General features: G+C 35.1%; 1 protein-coding gene and 1 pseudogene across 1 annotated transcript; both read right to left on the reverse strand.

Moving 5' to 3' along the window:
• Nucleotides 1–229: 229 nt before the first annotated feature.
• Nucleotides 230–6097, reverse strand: LOC106335674 (annotated as a pseudogene).
• A 1961-nt stretch (nt 6098–8058) lies between these two features.
• LOC106335685 (replication protein A 70 kDa DNA-binding subunit C-like) lies at nt 8059–10535 on the reverse strand. The gene is made up of 11 exons (XM_013774268.1): nt 10398–10535; nt 10034–10301; nt 9844–9925; nt 9631–9755; nt 9451–9538; nt 9208–9343; nt 8931–9130; nt 8713–8836; nt 8455–8631; nt 8316–8369; nt 8059–8226 (listed from the first exon to the last, which is right to left on the reverse strand). The coding sequence occupies exons 1-11, from the start codon at nt 10533–10535 to the stop codon at nt 8059–8061; spliced, it is 1560 nt and encodes a 519-aa protein (XP_013629722.1).
• Between the last annotated feature and the right edge of the window lie 2658 nt (nt 10536–13193).

Here is a 13193-nt window from a genome sequence, read left to right on the forward strand (position 1 = left end):
AATCAAGCAAACTAAGGGCAATTAATATACATATATACATAGCGAATTAAGGTTCATCTGTACTGTTTCGAGGGAAGGCTTACATTCTAGTACAGATTGATTTCATGACTCTCTGCTTCAAAACCTGTGTCAAGTTTTTAGAGAAAGTGATATTAAAAAAACATTAAGAATATAGCAAATAAAAAGATGAAACAACAGACCTGGAAGCATTAGCTTAGTCCCACGAAAACTATTCTGCATTGCAGTTTTCAAACAGATTCTGGAAAACTTCCTTGAATACAACATTGAGGGTTGATTCTTGAGGTTTTTGGTCTTTATCAGCAATTAGAATTTTCAATCCCTTCCTTGACTTTACCCTAGACACAGCCACGTACAATTGACCATGTGAAAAAACAGGTCTTGGTAGAAACAGACCCACATTAGATAGTGTTTGACCCTGGCTCTTGTTGATGGTCATAGCAAAGGCCACTTTCAGGGGAAATTGCCTACGTCTCATTTTGAAAGGAAGCTTTGAATCTGAGGGCTCTATCAAGACTCGGTGTAAAAAAACTGTTTCCCCAACTCGAGTTCCAGTGATGATTTTCGCTTGAAGAATATGTTTAGCCAGCCCAGTAATCTGCAACCTTGTCCCATTACATTGTCCTTCTGTGGGATCCAAATTTCTAATCAGCATAACTGGTGTACCAATCCTAAGCCTTAGAGCATGATTAGGTAATCCTGATGTTTTGATACTATTCAAAAACTCTGGAGAGAAAACAGAGTCATCGTTGGATTTTAAATCAGCTGGATCAATTCTATCTGAACTCAAATAAGTCCTCTCCTCACCTAATAGACAAAAATGTGTCGTAAGAATCCTATGATACACAGTATAAAAGAACATAGTAGCAACAAAACTCGTAACATACGTTTAATAGACTGCAACGTCTAAAAAATTACCTGCTAGACGATCAAGCATATAGTTGTTAATAACATCAACATCTTCGTTCGTAGGACACAATATTGCTCTTTCCTGGAAAAATAATGGATCCTTAGAATCTTTGAAAGTGTTGCCATATACTTCAGAGACGATAGCTTCAATAGGATCAGTGCACTTCATAACCAGCAGATCTTTAGGAATATCAATCATAGTTTCTCCACTGTTTGGCTCGTTAATCTTTCCGTCACCTACATCCAAAATCCAGTCGGAAAATTTTTTAATCTCCTCAGCTTCTCGAGGATCTGTTTCTGAAAAGAGCCTCATATTCTTTGTCAGCTGTAACACTTTGCAATGCTTCCATAGATAAGAAGAGTTTAGCGCCGCCATGACAATATCAGCTCGGTTTCCCCTTGGAATAACTGGTAGTATTTGCCGGAAATCACCACCAAAAACAACTACTTTGCCACCAAATGGCCTTCCATCAGTAGTCTTCATAATGTCACATAAAGTACGATCCAAGGCCTCAAAGCAATGTTTGCTCATCATAGGGGCTTCGTCCCAAATAATCATTGAAGCCTTCGCAACCAATTCGGCCTGATTGCTTCCAGGTTCTATATTGCAAGTGGAGAACTCATCTGGACTTATAGGAATACCAAACCTTGAATGAGCGGTCCTCCCACCTGGAAGCAATAAAGAAGCAATACCGCTAGATGCAACATTAAGAACAACATCACCCTTTGACCTTATTGCAGCTGAAAGAATATTCCATAAAAATGTTTTTCCCGTTCCTCCAAACCCATAGACAAAAAAGACTCCACCTTTACCACTCATAACCGATCCTAGAATTGCATCATAAACAGACCTTTGCTCATCAGTCAACTGTGTAATCCACTGGTCATGTTGCCCTCGCAATTCTTCTCTTGCGTAGTTTAGCTCCTCTTGTAATAGATTGTTGTCATAAACAGAATGATCAATAAAAACAGGTTTTGGCATTGTCTCCCACTTAGTCAGTGAATTATTTTTTGAACGCAGTATTTTTTCAATCAATACTAACGTTTCATTCAGCACTTCTTCCTCACTCAAAATTAGTCCTGATATACCAATAACAAATAGTTTGTTAGAAGACAGAATAAATGCACAGAAATATTTAAAAGAAAATACTTCTTGAGCTCACCAGGATTTTTACGCTTCTTCCTCTCAATGTATAGGATATCTTCTGATAATATATCAGTGCATGATTCCCATACTAATTTCGGCATAGATAGAGACCCAGATAACAACATCTTTGCAAATAAGTGGCGCACGTACCCGCTGGAAGCCCAAAAGCTGCATTCTTTTAATCCTTCAATATACTCTTTGTCGTCATCCAGCAAACCAAGCTCGTAACAGGCATCCTCATAAGTGGGAAGGATTATCCCTTTAACCGTCTTGATATCATTGTAGCACCTTGGACCCTTTACCTTGTTAAGAAGAACCCTCAGAAAATAACGTGGGCCAGAACCTGGAGAAACGGGTGTTAACCTTTCAATAGCAAAACCTTTCTTTCTTGGATTCCAAACCTTTTGCTTAGCATCATAGACAAATCGGGTAGGCATTTCCACATATGTAATTTCTCTAGCTTCAGGGTATAGTTCACAACAATCAAACCAAGCTAAAAACATAGTCTTTGTAAGCTGCACTCGAGCCAATACACTTTCGACAGTATCACCATGTTTGTAGACTACTGGTTGCTCTCCCTCAAGATGAAACGTAAGCTTCTCCACAGGTGTAGAACGGTACTGTGTTGGGAATGCTAGAATCCTCCATGTCGATTCGCAAGCAGATAGATATCTATTTATAAATAAACAAATGGAATTTACTTTAATTAAAGCAAATTTTATATAAAACAATATGGAAGTCACATAGAACATAAACAATATATACCTTGCATCGAAATAGTTTTTAATTTCGTCAATAGTTGGTTCCCCTCCATCTGCAGCTGTCCTATCAGCTTCTGTGGCTCTGGTATCACCTACTACATCTGCCGTGTTAGTTGATGTTCCTGCCAAAGTAGCCTCGACATTACACTTCTGAGTAACCGTTCCTGTAACACGGTCTTGGCCTTTGTTAATGTACTTAAATAAGTACTTAATAGACCGCGACTGATTACACCATTCCACATTAATATGAGCATTATACGCAAGCAATAGCTCCTTGTTGTAGGGAACCACAAACCGATTATCACATGGAATTCCTTTCTTCTCAACTGAGGACCCATTTTCTCGTCTCCTATAAACAGGATACCCTTGTTCATCCACAGTTGTCTTCTCAACATGTTTTCGAGGAAAAAATTTGCTACACTTCCCATCTTGCATACATGGAGAATCTCTATTAACCTTCCCACATGGACCATGAATCATCATGTCCTTGACAATGTCATATAATCTTGGTTCCTCAGCTTTATCAGGGATTTCAGCTGCTATGATGCGATCAATATCTTCAGCATTTGGAAGTTTGTGCTTAGAGTCCATGAACAATAGAATATGAGCATGTGGGAGTCCTCTTTTCTGAAACTCTATTGTATAGATAGCTGCAAGTAAATATTAATCAATTTAGGAACAATAAAAGTACATAAATAGGACTTAACTTTAATCAGCAAGTACTTTAGAAAACTGTGTATAAATTTTCGAAATGAAAAAAATAATAAATTTAATGAATGACATACCAGAGACTGTCTTTCCAAGAAGCTGCTTTTTTGTAAGATCATCCATCATGCTGTCAAGCTTAATTTTAAAAAGTCTACAACACAAATCTGGTCGATCCTCAGACTTGAGGTTGTACTTCTTAAAATACCTTGTTAGCTCGGGCCACTTAGGGTTACATGTGAAGGTTATAAAAAGATCTGGAAATCCAAAGTATTTGCATATAGACATGGCATCCAAATACATTTGATGCATATACCTTGGACCACCTGTGAATGATGATGGAATGATGATACGGTTACCTTCTATAGCCACGCTAGAATTGCCATCATTTGCAGCAGCAACAAACTTGCTAAATTTCAGTGTCCGGAGATTTGACTGGTTTTTCCGAATATACCGAAGACGATGGCTCTCGATCATAGTATAGGCATCGACCAGAAACTGTTGAAGTAAATGGCGTGATAGTAGAAGGAGCTGCGAACCAACCTCACGAACCATAATCCGATATGCAAAGAACTCCCTCATACTTATGTTGGGTTTTCTATTTTTTTTTGAATCCCGTGAAACCATGTTGGATACCTAAGCGAAAGCCATCTTCTCCATATGGAAATATGAGTGGATACTGAAGTGGAAGATAGCAAGGATGCAATTCGTTGATCCTTTTCAGCTTTCCAGAATTCTTCTCCAAAATAATATCACGCTTGTCCATATTTTCCTGAAAATCTCCAACCACTAATGCAGCTACTTCAGAAGAAGTGGGCAAATTGTAAACACGACCATCCTTTAGTCGACTGTGAATCAAAACCAGAGATAACTCTTCCCGTTCGTCTTCATTATTAAATCTGTCCTTTGCATTTCTGAATGTCTTCACATGAACATTAGAGACCCTTAGCATGTTCATTATCGCCTCAACCAGATCTTCTCTTATCTTGCTTCGTTTCGAATTCCCACTGGTTCGAAATGGAAAAATTACATATTACATTAGTAATTATAACATGCCAACCACACTCTAATTACGAAAGTATAAAAGAGTGACGGGAACGTGTATCTTACATACCTCAAAGCTGATATCCTATTTCGAACCTCATTTTCTGTATCATGAATATATAACTGTGAGAACTTCGCGGGTTCGGTAGGTTTAGGTTTCACACTACCAATCAAGTGAAAATTCTCTCCATGAAGTTTGAAAACCTTAGGACCTTTACCCATATTGACTGAGTTATCAATTTTTCCTCCCAGAGATGTAAAAGAAAACATCATATTTAGAGCCCTGATATTGTCCTGGTAATGCTTACTGATAGGATCATCATTTGTAAGCAGACCCTGTAGAAATTATGGTGGTGGTTGTAGCACTGGGAGCTGAATTTTGCCTCGCATACAACACATAGTGTATACAGGTATTCTGGCATTCCTACTCTTGCTTACACGTTCATTGTACCAGAAAAGAGCCCCGCACTTTGGACATTTAATAGTCAGATCACCATCATCTTTGTAATCTACAACAATTACAGTTAACAGTCAGCTTATAAAAGTTGTAAGAAAAAAAATTGTTTAAAACTTATTAGTCAGATCACCATCATATTTTTGTTATCTAGAATAAAAAAGCTTGAACCTTGTCGGATCAACAACTACATTGCACGTACCTCTATCTCCTTTCTCTTTAGTGGACACTATAGGTGCACATACTGTAACTGCTGTCTTCTTCTTTTGTAACCGAGTAGACATATCTGCAAAATCTAGATATAATAAGTTGTTCAACTTTGCCTTATTTTTTGCAAAGCCATATTCGTAGAAAACGTAGAACCTAGTCCGGTCAACAACCATATTTTTCGTACATCTATCTCCTTTCTCTTGAGTAGAAACTATTGGTGCAGAATCTGCAACTTTTGTCTTCTTATTTTGTAACCGACCAAACATTTCTGCTAGAGCCTTCTCAGCTTTAGACACAAGCTCAAATTTCGTCTGTGCCTGACGTTTTAGAATTTCTGAGCTGTTATCATCGCATGTATCTGAGTCTGTTCCAGTCTCCACACCTTCACCACTTGAACAATCCCATAAATCATCATCATTATCTGCAACCAAAATTTCAGGAGAATTATGAAAACACATACCATGTCTTACTAAATGCCTAAATAGTATTACAAACAATTTTTTGTAGAAAAAATATTAACAAATTTAATTACAGACCTGAGGAGTCGGATTCTACACTTATAGCTGATGATGATGGTCCAGGTATATCTGTAAGATTAGTTGTACCTGAGGAATGTGGACCTTCACTGCACAGTGTCTGTGTAGGATTTATCAAAACTCCAATATCAGATAGGGTTGATTGTGTTATGTTCTGAACCGAGGGGGACATCCAAATAGTATGTCCACCATGTCTATTTGAGAACTTAGTGTTTCCTTTAACACTTTCTTGCTTTCTGATCAATGATGAGCTCTTCTCCCTACATGCCCTCTTCTTAGAAGGATAACCAGATTGCTCTACCGTCGACGCCATTAAATCTACGTAACATATGTGAGTCTGTAAGTTTCTCCTATTTTAAACATTTTTATCCAGTAAGTGAATTAGTTGTGCTACCTGCCGTTTGGTTAGATTGCGTTTCAATGGGATGATTCTCCATGACGGAGATATTCTGATTCTGTGTTTCAATTCGACTGCCTTGACTTGGTAATTTGTGGACATTTTGCGATTGAATCATGGAGATCCCTGTTTGATTAACCTCTTGAATATTTCGATCACCAAATTTACGTTTTTGAATCAGTCTGAGACGCCTTTGCATTCTTGCATCTTTTGTTATATTCCCATTCGAATTTGTTGTGTCTTGCAGCACATTAAGATCTGGTTCTTCATTTGTGCGGTTAACTTGCAGGAGAAAAGAAAGACAACGTTTTATCAGTCATACGGAGGGAAACTTGAAACCAAGTACGTCATTTGGTGAAGCCCCTTGACAAAGAATTAATACCTTGTTTTCTTCTCTTAGGAGGAGGAATGCCATCACCATTTCCATTCTTTTTTTTGCTGCTGGTTCTGTTCATGTCAACCTTAGATTCTGGTTCTATGTTTCAGCAATTTGGTGTGTTGAGATATAAGTTTAATTGCTGAAGCTTTTCAGCTCTTTTATTTTGTGTTTCACAACCGGACGTAATATTTTTCAATCAACAAATATGGAAACAATACCTTAGATTATTTAGTATATGGAAAGTAAGAGCTGTTTACTCCTGCTGATATGTCAATAATATGTCAACAAAATCATAAGGTAAATACCCAATAGAGTTTCAAATAAACGATGGCCCTTACCAAATATTAATAATAAAGCCCATTATATGTCGTATCATGTTAACAAAACAACTATCTAAAATAACCAATAATAAAGCCCACTATATGTCGTTTCATGTTAAAATAGCCCAAGCTTTTCGTATATCATAGATTCTTCTGTTAACTCTTCTTCCTCGATTTTCCAAACATTATTTTATGTTTTCGAAGAACACAATTCCGAAATCCAAATCCCTTTGCGATTTTATGAAAATCTAACAACGATTTAAAGATTCTAAGGAGGTTAGTGTAGCTATTAGCTTGATTTTGTGTCTGTTTCGTTTATGGTTGTATTAGTATAAGCATAGTAAATTCAACGGCGTTATCCAATTGATCTTCTTTTTTTATTAATTCCTTATGCACTAATATATCTCTGTCCTCAATTGCAGCAAGGATCCATCACCTGAGAATCTTACAGTGATTCAATTGTAAATTCAGACATGGACGAAATTTGGTAAACTAAAATCTCAACCTTTCAATTTAATGACTATTGTGTCAGTTTTCTCTATACCTTTAATACTGATCTTACTAAACATTCTAGGGTAACGAAGATATGTTCTGAGTTTCTACGACCATTTTCTCCCAACTCTGAACGACAAATGTAAGTGCTTTCCATTCTACTGTTTTGTTCAGATAACTTCAAAGCTACTTGCAGAGCGGGAGTTATTCTTTTACTGTTAAAACCTATGGATAAGTTTTGTACTGTTACTGCAGAATCAGAGTATCTCTGTCTTGGAGTATCAGACTATCTGAATGGATGACATTATGGAGAAAGCAAGAAAGATATTTCCCATTCAGCTCAACTGGTGATCAAAGGTACGTTAAAAAAAGTATATTATAGATTGAAACGTTAGGAAGGTAAATCTCGTCAGTTCGTCTGAAACAAACTTGCTCTTAATGATAGTGTAAAATATAGCTTAAAAGCGACTCAATTCAACTGAAAAACTGATTAAGCATAAGAAATAGAAACTCACAAAGAGCAGAGGCATCATATTACCATTAATAAACTTGAACAACATATGATATGAAGCTTCAAAGAACTTCAAATCGAACTTAAATCCAAAAACTGAAAATGCAAAACGAAAATCTCAAAATAAATGAAACAAAAGCCTCTGCTCCAGCACACAAATAACCCCATCCTCACTCTAGCCACTTTTTTCGAACTTCTCTTTCTTGACCTTTATGGTACACGCCATTTTTGTAACCGAGTTCTGATCAAAAGCCTCCTCCAAATTGATGATTGGTGTCCTGGTGCGCTTTGCTGGTGTCAGATCAGTTGACCCAGATGAACCACCCTGGATCATCAAAGACCCCTATATTTATAAAAATTAAAAAATGAGATCCAAAGTTTATACATAAACCAAATGCACGGTACACAAACACAAAAAAGCTATAATAGGACCTCAGGTGCATCAGACTGAGTTGAAAATGTCCCAGATAGCATGTTTTCACTTCCCTAGACATATCACATAATATAGTTAAAAACCATGCATCAATAAAAAGAAAGAATAATATTTCTACAATATAAACTGAGGTTTTACCGTAGGAGATTGGGCCGCTTCAAACTCATTTATCATTCCAAGATTTGTGATAATCTTGAGGACCTTAAATGTGTCATGCTTGTAAACAAAATTCTCCTTTTCAATCTGAATCTTGAAAAGAAAAGTTTTTCCCTTCAAATCGTTGAGAATGGGGGGCAACACATCAGGATCCTGAATCTGAAAAAGTAGAAAAAAACATTTTTACCAAAGGCCATATTAACGATAATATTAAGAACAGAAAATATTGAACATCTCTACCTCATCAGTAATAGGACCAGTGAGCTCAATACATGGTTGGTGCAGCAGTTGTAGTGCCAGATTATCAAAGAGGAGAAACTTGCAGTCATTGGTATTGTCAAGAACAACCAAATGTAACTTGTACCTAACGATAAAGATAATTTTAGAATAAGTATACGGAGCTCTCGATGGTCCCAAAGATAATAGTTATAATTGCATAAAATTTTAAAACAACAAACCTTGGCAATAGTTTGGGGCTGTTAGTCTTGCATTTGGGACAATAGTAATTGCATGCAAGAACATCGTCCTCATCTCCATCATCATAGTTGTCGTTAGGCACTGTAATTACCTTCTTGGCACAGACCTTGCAACTCAGGTAGTACCAACCCATGTCAGAGTCGATACCCGCAATTGTGGCCATTACAATACACTTCTCCACCTGAGTCACATTACACAAACGTGAGACGATATGGAAACATAATAGACACAAAATCAAATTGTTTTAGAAATCAGCACCTGTCTCGATTCAAGCACCTCAGCAATAGTCTTCCTAGGTGTGTGCACAAAAAAGTCATCCTTTTCAGACACAGCATTCGCCAACGCAAGCGGCTTAGAGTCAACAATAGACAATTTCAAACCATCTTTTGGTAGCCTGCATTTAACGAAATGGTCACATATATAATCATTTGATGTACACAAAACCCCATCTGAGACGTCCTTTGAAATGGTTACATATAAAAACATTTGATATATACTTACAAACGTATGAAAGCTTGGACCTCAGCCATGTTCTCTGGGTTTACTGACACATCTGAGACGTTGTATGCATTGGAGACACTACGCTCATCTGAAAAAAAGAATATTTTACTTATTAAAACGTTACAACCATACTATATAACAATGTCACATTAGTAAGCACACAGAACCTAACAAAGTTACCTTTCCAAATTTTGATTTTGCCAAACCTCAGAACACAAATAACTGTGTTCTCAGAATGCAACTGAACTGCATCACTGATATCCTCTGCAAACTTCCCCCATAACACCAGGGGGAGACGTTCATCCCTACACACAATACCAAAAATATATAAGTATCGATATAAAGCCATAGAATAATATATAATATAAAGTTAAATTATATTTCTTCACTTACTCAGCATCACGCAGTTCCACAGAGATCTTCTGGGTGTCCTTACCATTGACAGACACAACTTCAATGTGGGACACTTCAACAACTTGGAAATTTCAGAGGAATAGAATATAGATTAGTAACTAAATAGAATTATAAAAGATTTCAAAGAATACTTTTGTTTAATATTATTATAGTACATAACATCAATTACCAACTAAGAAGTCTGGATCGAGCTTCCCATTGAGTACATCACGGTAATTAACCGGCTCCAATCCAGTCATGTTGTAAGGCAACGCCTCACATATCCTGACACGGGTTGTAGGAAGGAAAACCACCTTGTATGGATGTTTGGTTGTCCGATAAGAACCACTTGAATGGGTAACCGTAAAATTAATTAGGAGTTTCGTTTGTCCCTGCTGCAGCACATGGGCGAACTGTCCCACTTCATCCTTCTTCACGGTCCCATGAATCTTATCACCCTAGAGTTAAAAATGAGCATAGAATAGTAAGAAACCAAGATCTATACGACAATAAACATTAGTTTTTAGCAATGTAAAACCGGTATAGGGACTTACTCTAGAATCCATGAAAACCATTTCAATAGTCTCGCCCCCGGCAGCTGAATATTGCTTCCATAGCCGAATGATTTTAACCTTAACCTTCCACATTAACTTGAAAGGTTTCAACTCAGAAATGTTATTCATCGTAGACATTTTTTTTGTGTTTTGCTCTTTAGAAATGTTTATCTGATTGTAGAAATGACGTACATCCTCCTTGAGTTATATAAGAGGGAATCACAGAATTAACGTGACTTGATGCGTACTCTAAGGCAATAAATGCCATTCCGAAATAGATTGTCAATCACTTTGAAATCATAGCATAATATATTCCCTGTTTACCATAGAAGGTCACTGATTTGATATTCTCTATAAATGTGGTATAAACTTGCGGAATCATCATAATGGTTTATCATATCTACGGGATTTTGGGGGTTTTATTTACTTAATTTAGACAATACTATATATATACTAACCTAAAATAAAAAAAAGTCCACATCGTGCATAATAAACGGACGTACAAAGGTAAGTTATTAGGCTAGATACATTCAACAATAAAATTGAATAACCGGAAATAATTGAATAGTTTTTGCAATAAATAGCCATGATTTTAATTCTAACAATCTAAACCGGCTCTTCTTCATCGAATTATGAAGTAATTGTGCCACCTTAGAAATCATGTCTATTTGTTTGATAGTTTAAGTTGAAAGATCGAATTTTGAAAAACAATTGTTTTGTAAATGAAAGTAGCACATATACACATGGAAGTGGTGTCATCGAAGACCCTTACGTGAGGAGAGTTTGAAATAATAATAATTCTTGGTTGGCATGAAATTCTCTGGCTACGAACATATGTATATCTTGGTTGGCATGAAATTCACGTTTTGGTAAATGAAATATAATAAACTCTCTGGCTACGAACATATGTATTAATTTCTTGGTTGGCAACCACTTCACGTTTTGAATTGAAATTATCAAGTTAAAATAATTTTATTATAAGGTAATGTGGGAAGATAAAATATTATTAAATCTATTGTTTATGTCTTAGTGAGAAGAGAGTGACATAAGTTAGAAATTTTATTATAAGGTAATGTGGGAAGTTTAAGAGCACGATATATTTGGATGAGAATGGCATTCTTTGTAAATACTCTAGAGAAATATGGATAGTTTAATATGTTGGCTGAGAGAGAAGGTGGAACTGCCACCTAAGCGTGACATCCTTGTAAATATTTTATCTTTCCAAGGTTTCTTTTTCAAAATGTTTCTTCATTAATAAATAAGGGATGTATTCTTAGGGTTGGATTTTGGTACCTTAACATTTTTTTTGAAAAATTAAATTGTGATCTATATGAATTTAGTTTTGTGTATATTAAACACTTTTTAAGTTGTATTAAAGTTTAATGAATTATTTGTTTCTATTTAGTTAATTATTTGAGTTTAGGGTATATTTAGGGTTTAGACGACTTCCATGAAAGTTTTCTTGAAGAATTTTTGGAAGTCTTCTTGTGTTTTAATTACAAATTGTTTTATATATTGTTGATAACTTTTGGTTTTATTTAGCGAAATTATTTTTTGTTATTTCTTTTACCATTTAATACGCACTATTTTATATTTGCAGTTTTTTTTTAAATTAAAAAAGTCCCTCTTAGGTAACTAATGAACTAGGTAGTAACATGCGCTTTGCGCGGGATAAGATATCTATATTAATGTTGAAATTATATATTATGATTTTGTATAACATAAGATATACTTTAATTGTAGCTAGGTAGAATTAAAGGTATGATTGTTATCAGGGGGCGAAGCCAGAGGATTTTTACAATGGGTACAGTAATATTAAAATTTGATATACGGTGTTTGCAAGTTTGAGAAAAAGCTTTGGAATATAATATTTTTATATTTTGCCTATCACGTTTTAGTAGTTATGGACTTAGGGGTTTAACAAATAAAAATCGGAAAAACGTAGTTATAAACAAACAATAACTGGGTGAAATTAATAAAGTATAGTTCCATAATTCAGAAAATGTAGTTGCATAATAAAAGCAATTGAAAGTTATTCCACCCTCTGAAACACATAATTAGTTTAAAAAAGAAAAACCAAAATAACATAAAACTTGCATAAGATAATAAATTAAAGTTTTCAACTCTCATGAAGTCGACTCAAAATGCGCGGAATGGAATCATGAAAGTAAATATTTTTTTTAACATCAATACTATTAACATAATACTAACTAGACCTTGATCTGCGCGCTAGCGCGGATTTGAATTTTCGTTTTTTGGTTATTTATTTAACTAAATAATGTATTTGTAATATTTGATGTATTATATTCACCAAGTAAATAGTTTTTTTTGGCATCTTAAACCATCTATTTATGATGAATATTCGATATCATATACAAAATTGAATAAATAGACGTAATTAGAGAATTGTAGACGATATATAAAAACAATGGTTATTAATGAAAAATATGAAGAAATATTATATTATGACTTAGTATGGCATAAAAGATTATAAATTAGTTATACATATTTAAAGAAAATAAAATGATTTTTAAACTTCTATGAAAAATTTAACATATAAAAAAGGGCGATGAATTAGTCATCAAATTGTAAATAATTTCATAATTTTACTAATAATAAATTATTTATAGTCTTTGTTTTTCATCAAGATAATTACTAAATGTCCATAACATTAATATGTTAAAAGGCCATATTATGAAAGTCCATGTTGTAACCGTTTTTTTCCGGGAAGTGTAACAAAAAAAAAAATTACATTTAACTCTTCGTTTTGTTTAAGTTTGTGTCTATAAAAGATTA

This window comes from Brassica oleracea, chromosome C1 (genome assembly GCF_000695525.1).
Source record: "Brassica oleracea var. oleracea cultivar TO1000 chromosome C1, BOL, whole genome shotgun sequence".
NCBI lineage: Eukaryota > Viridiplantae > Streptophyta > Magnoliopsida > Brassicales > Brassicaceae > Brassica > Brassica oleracea.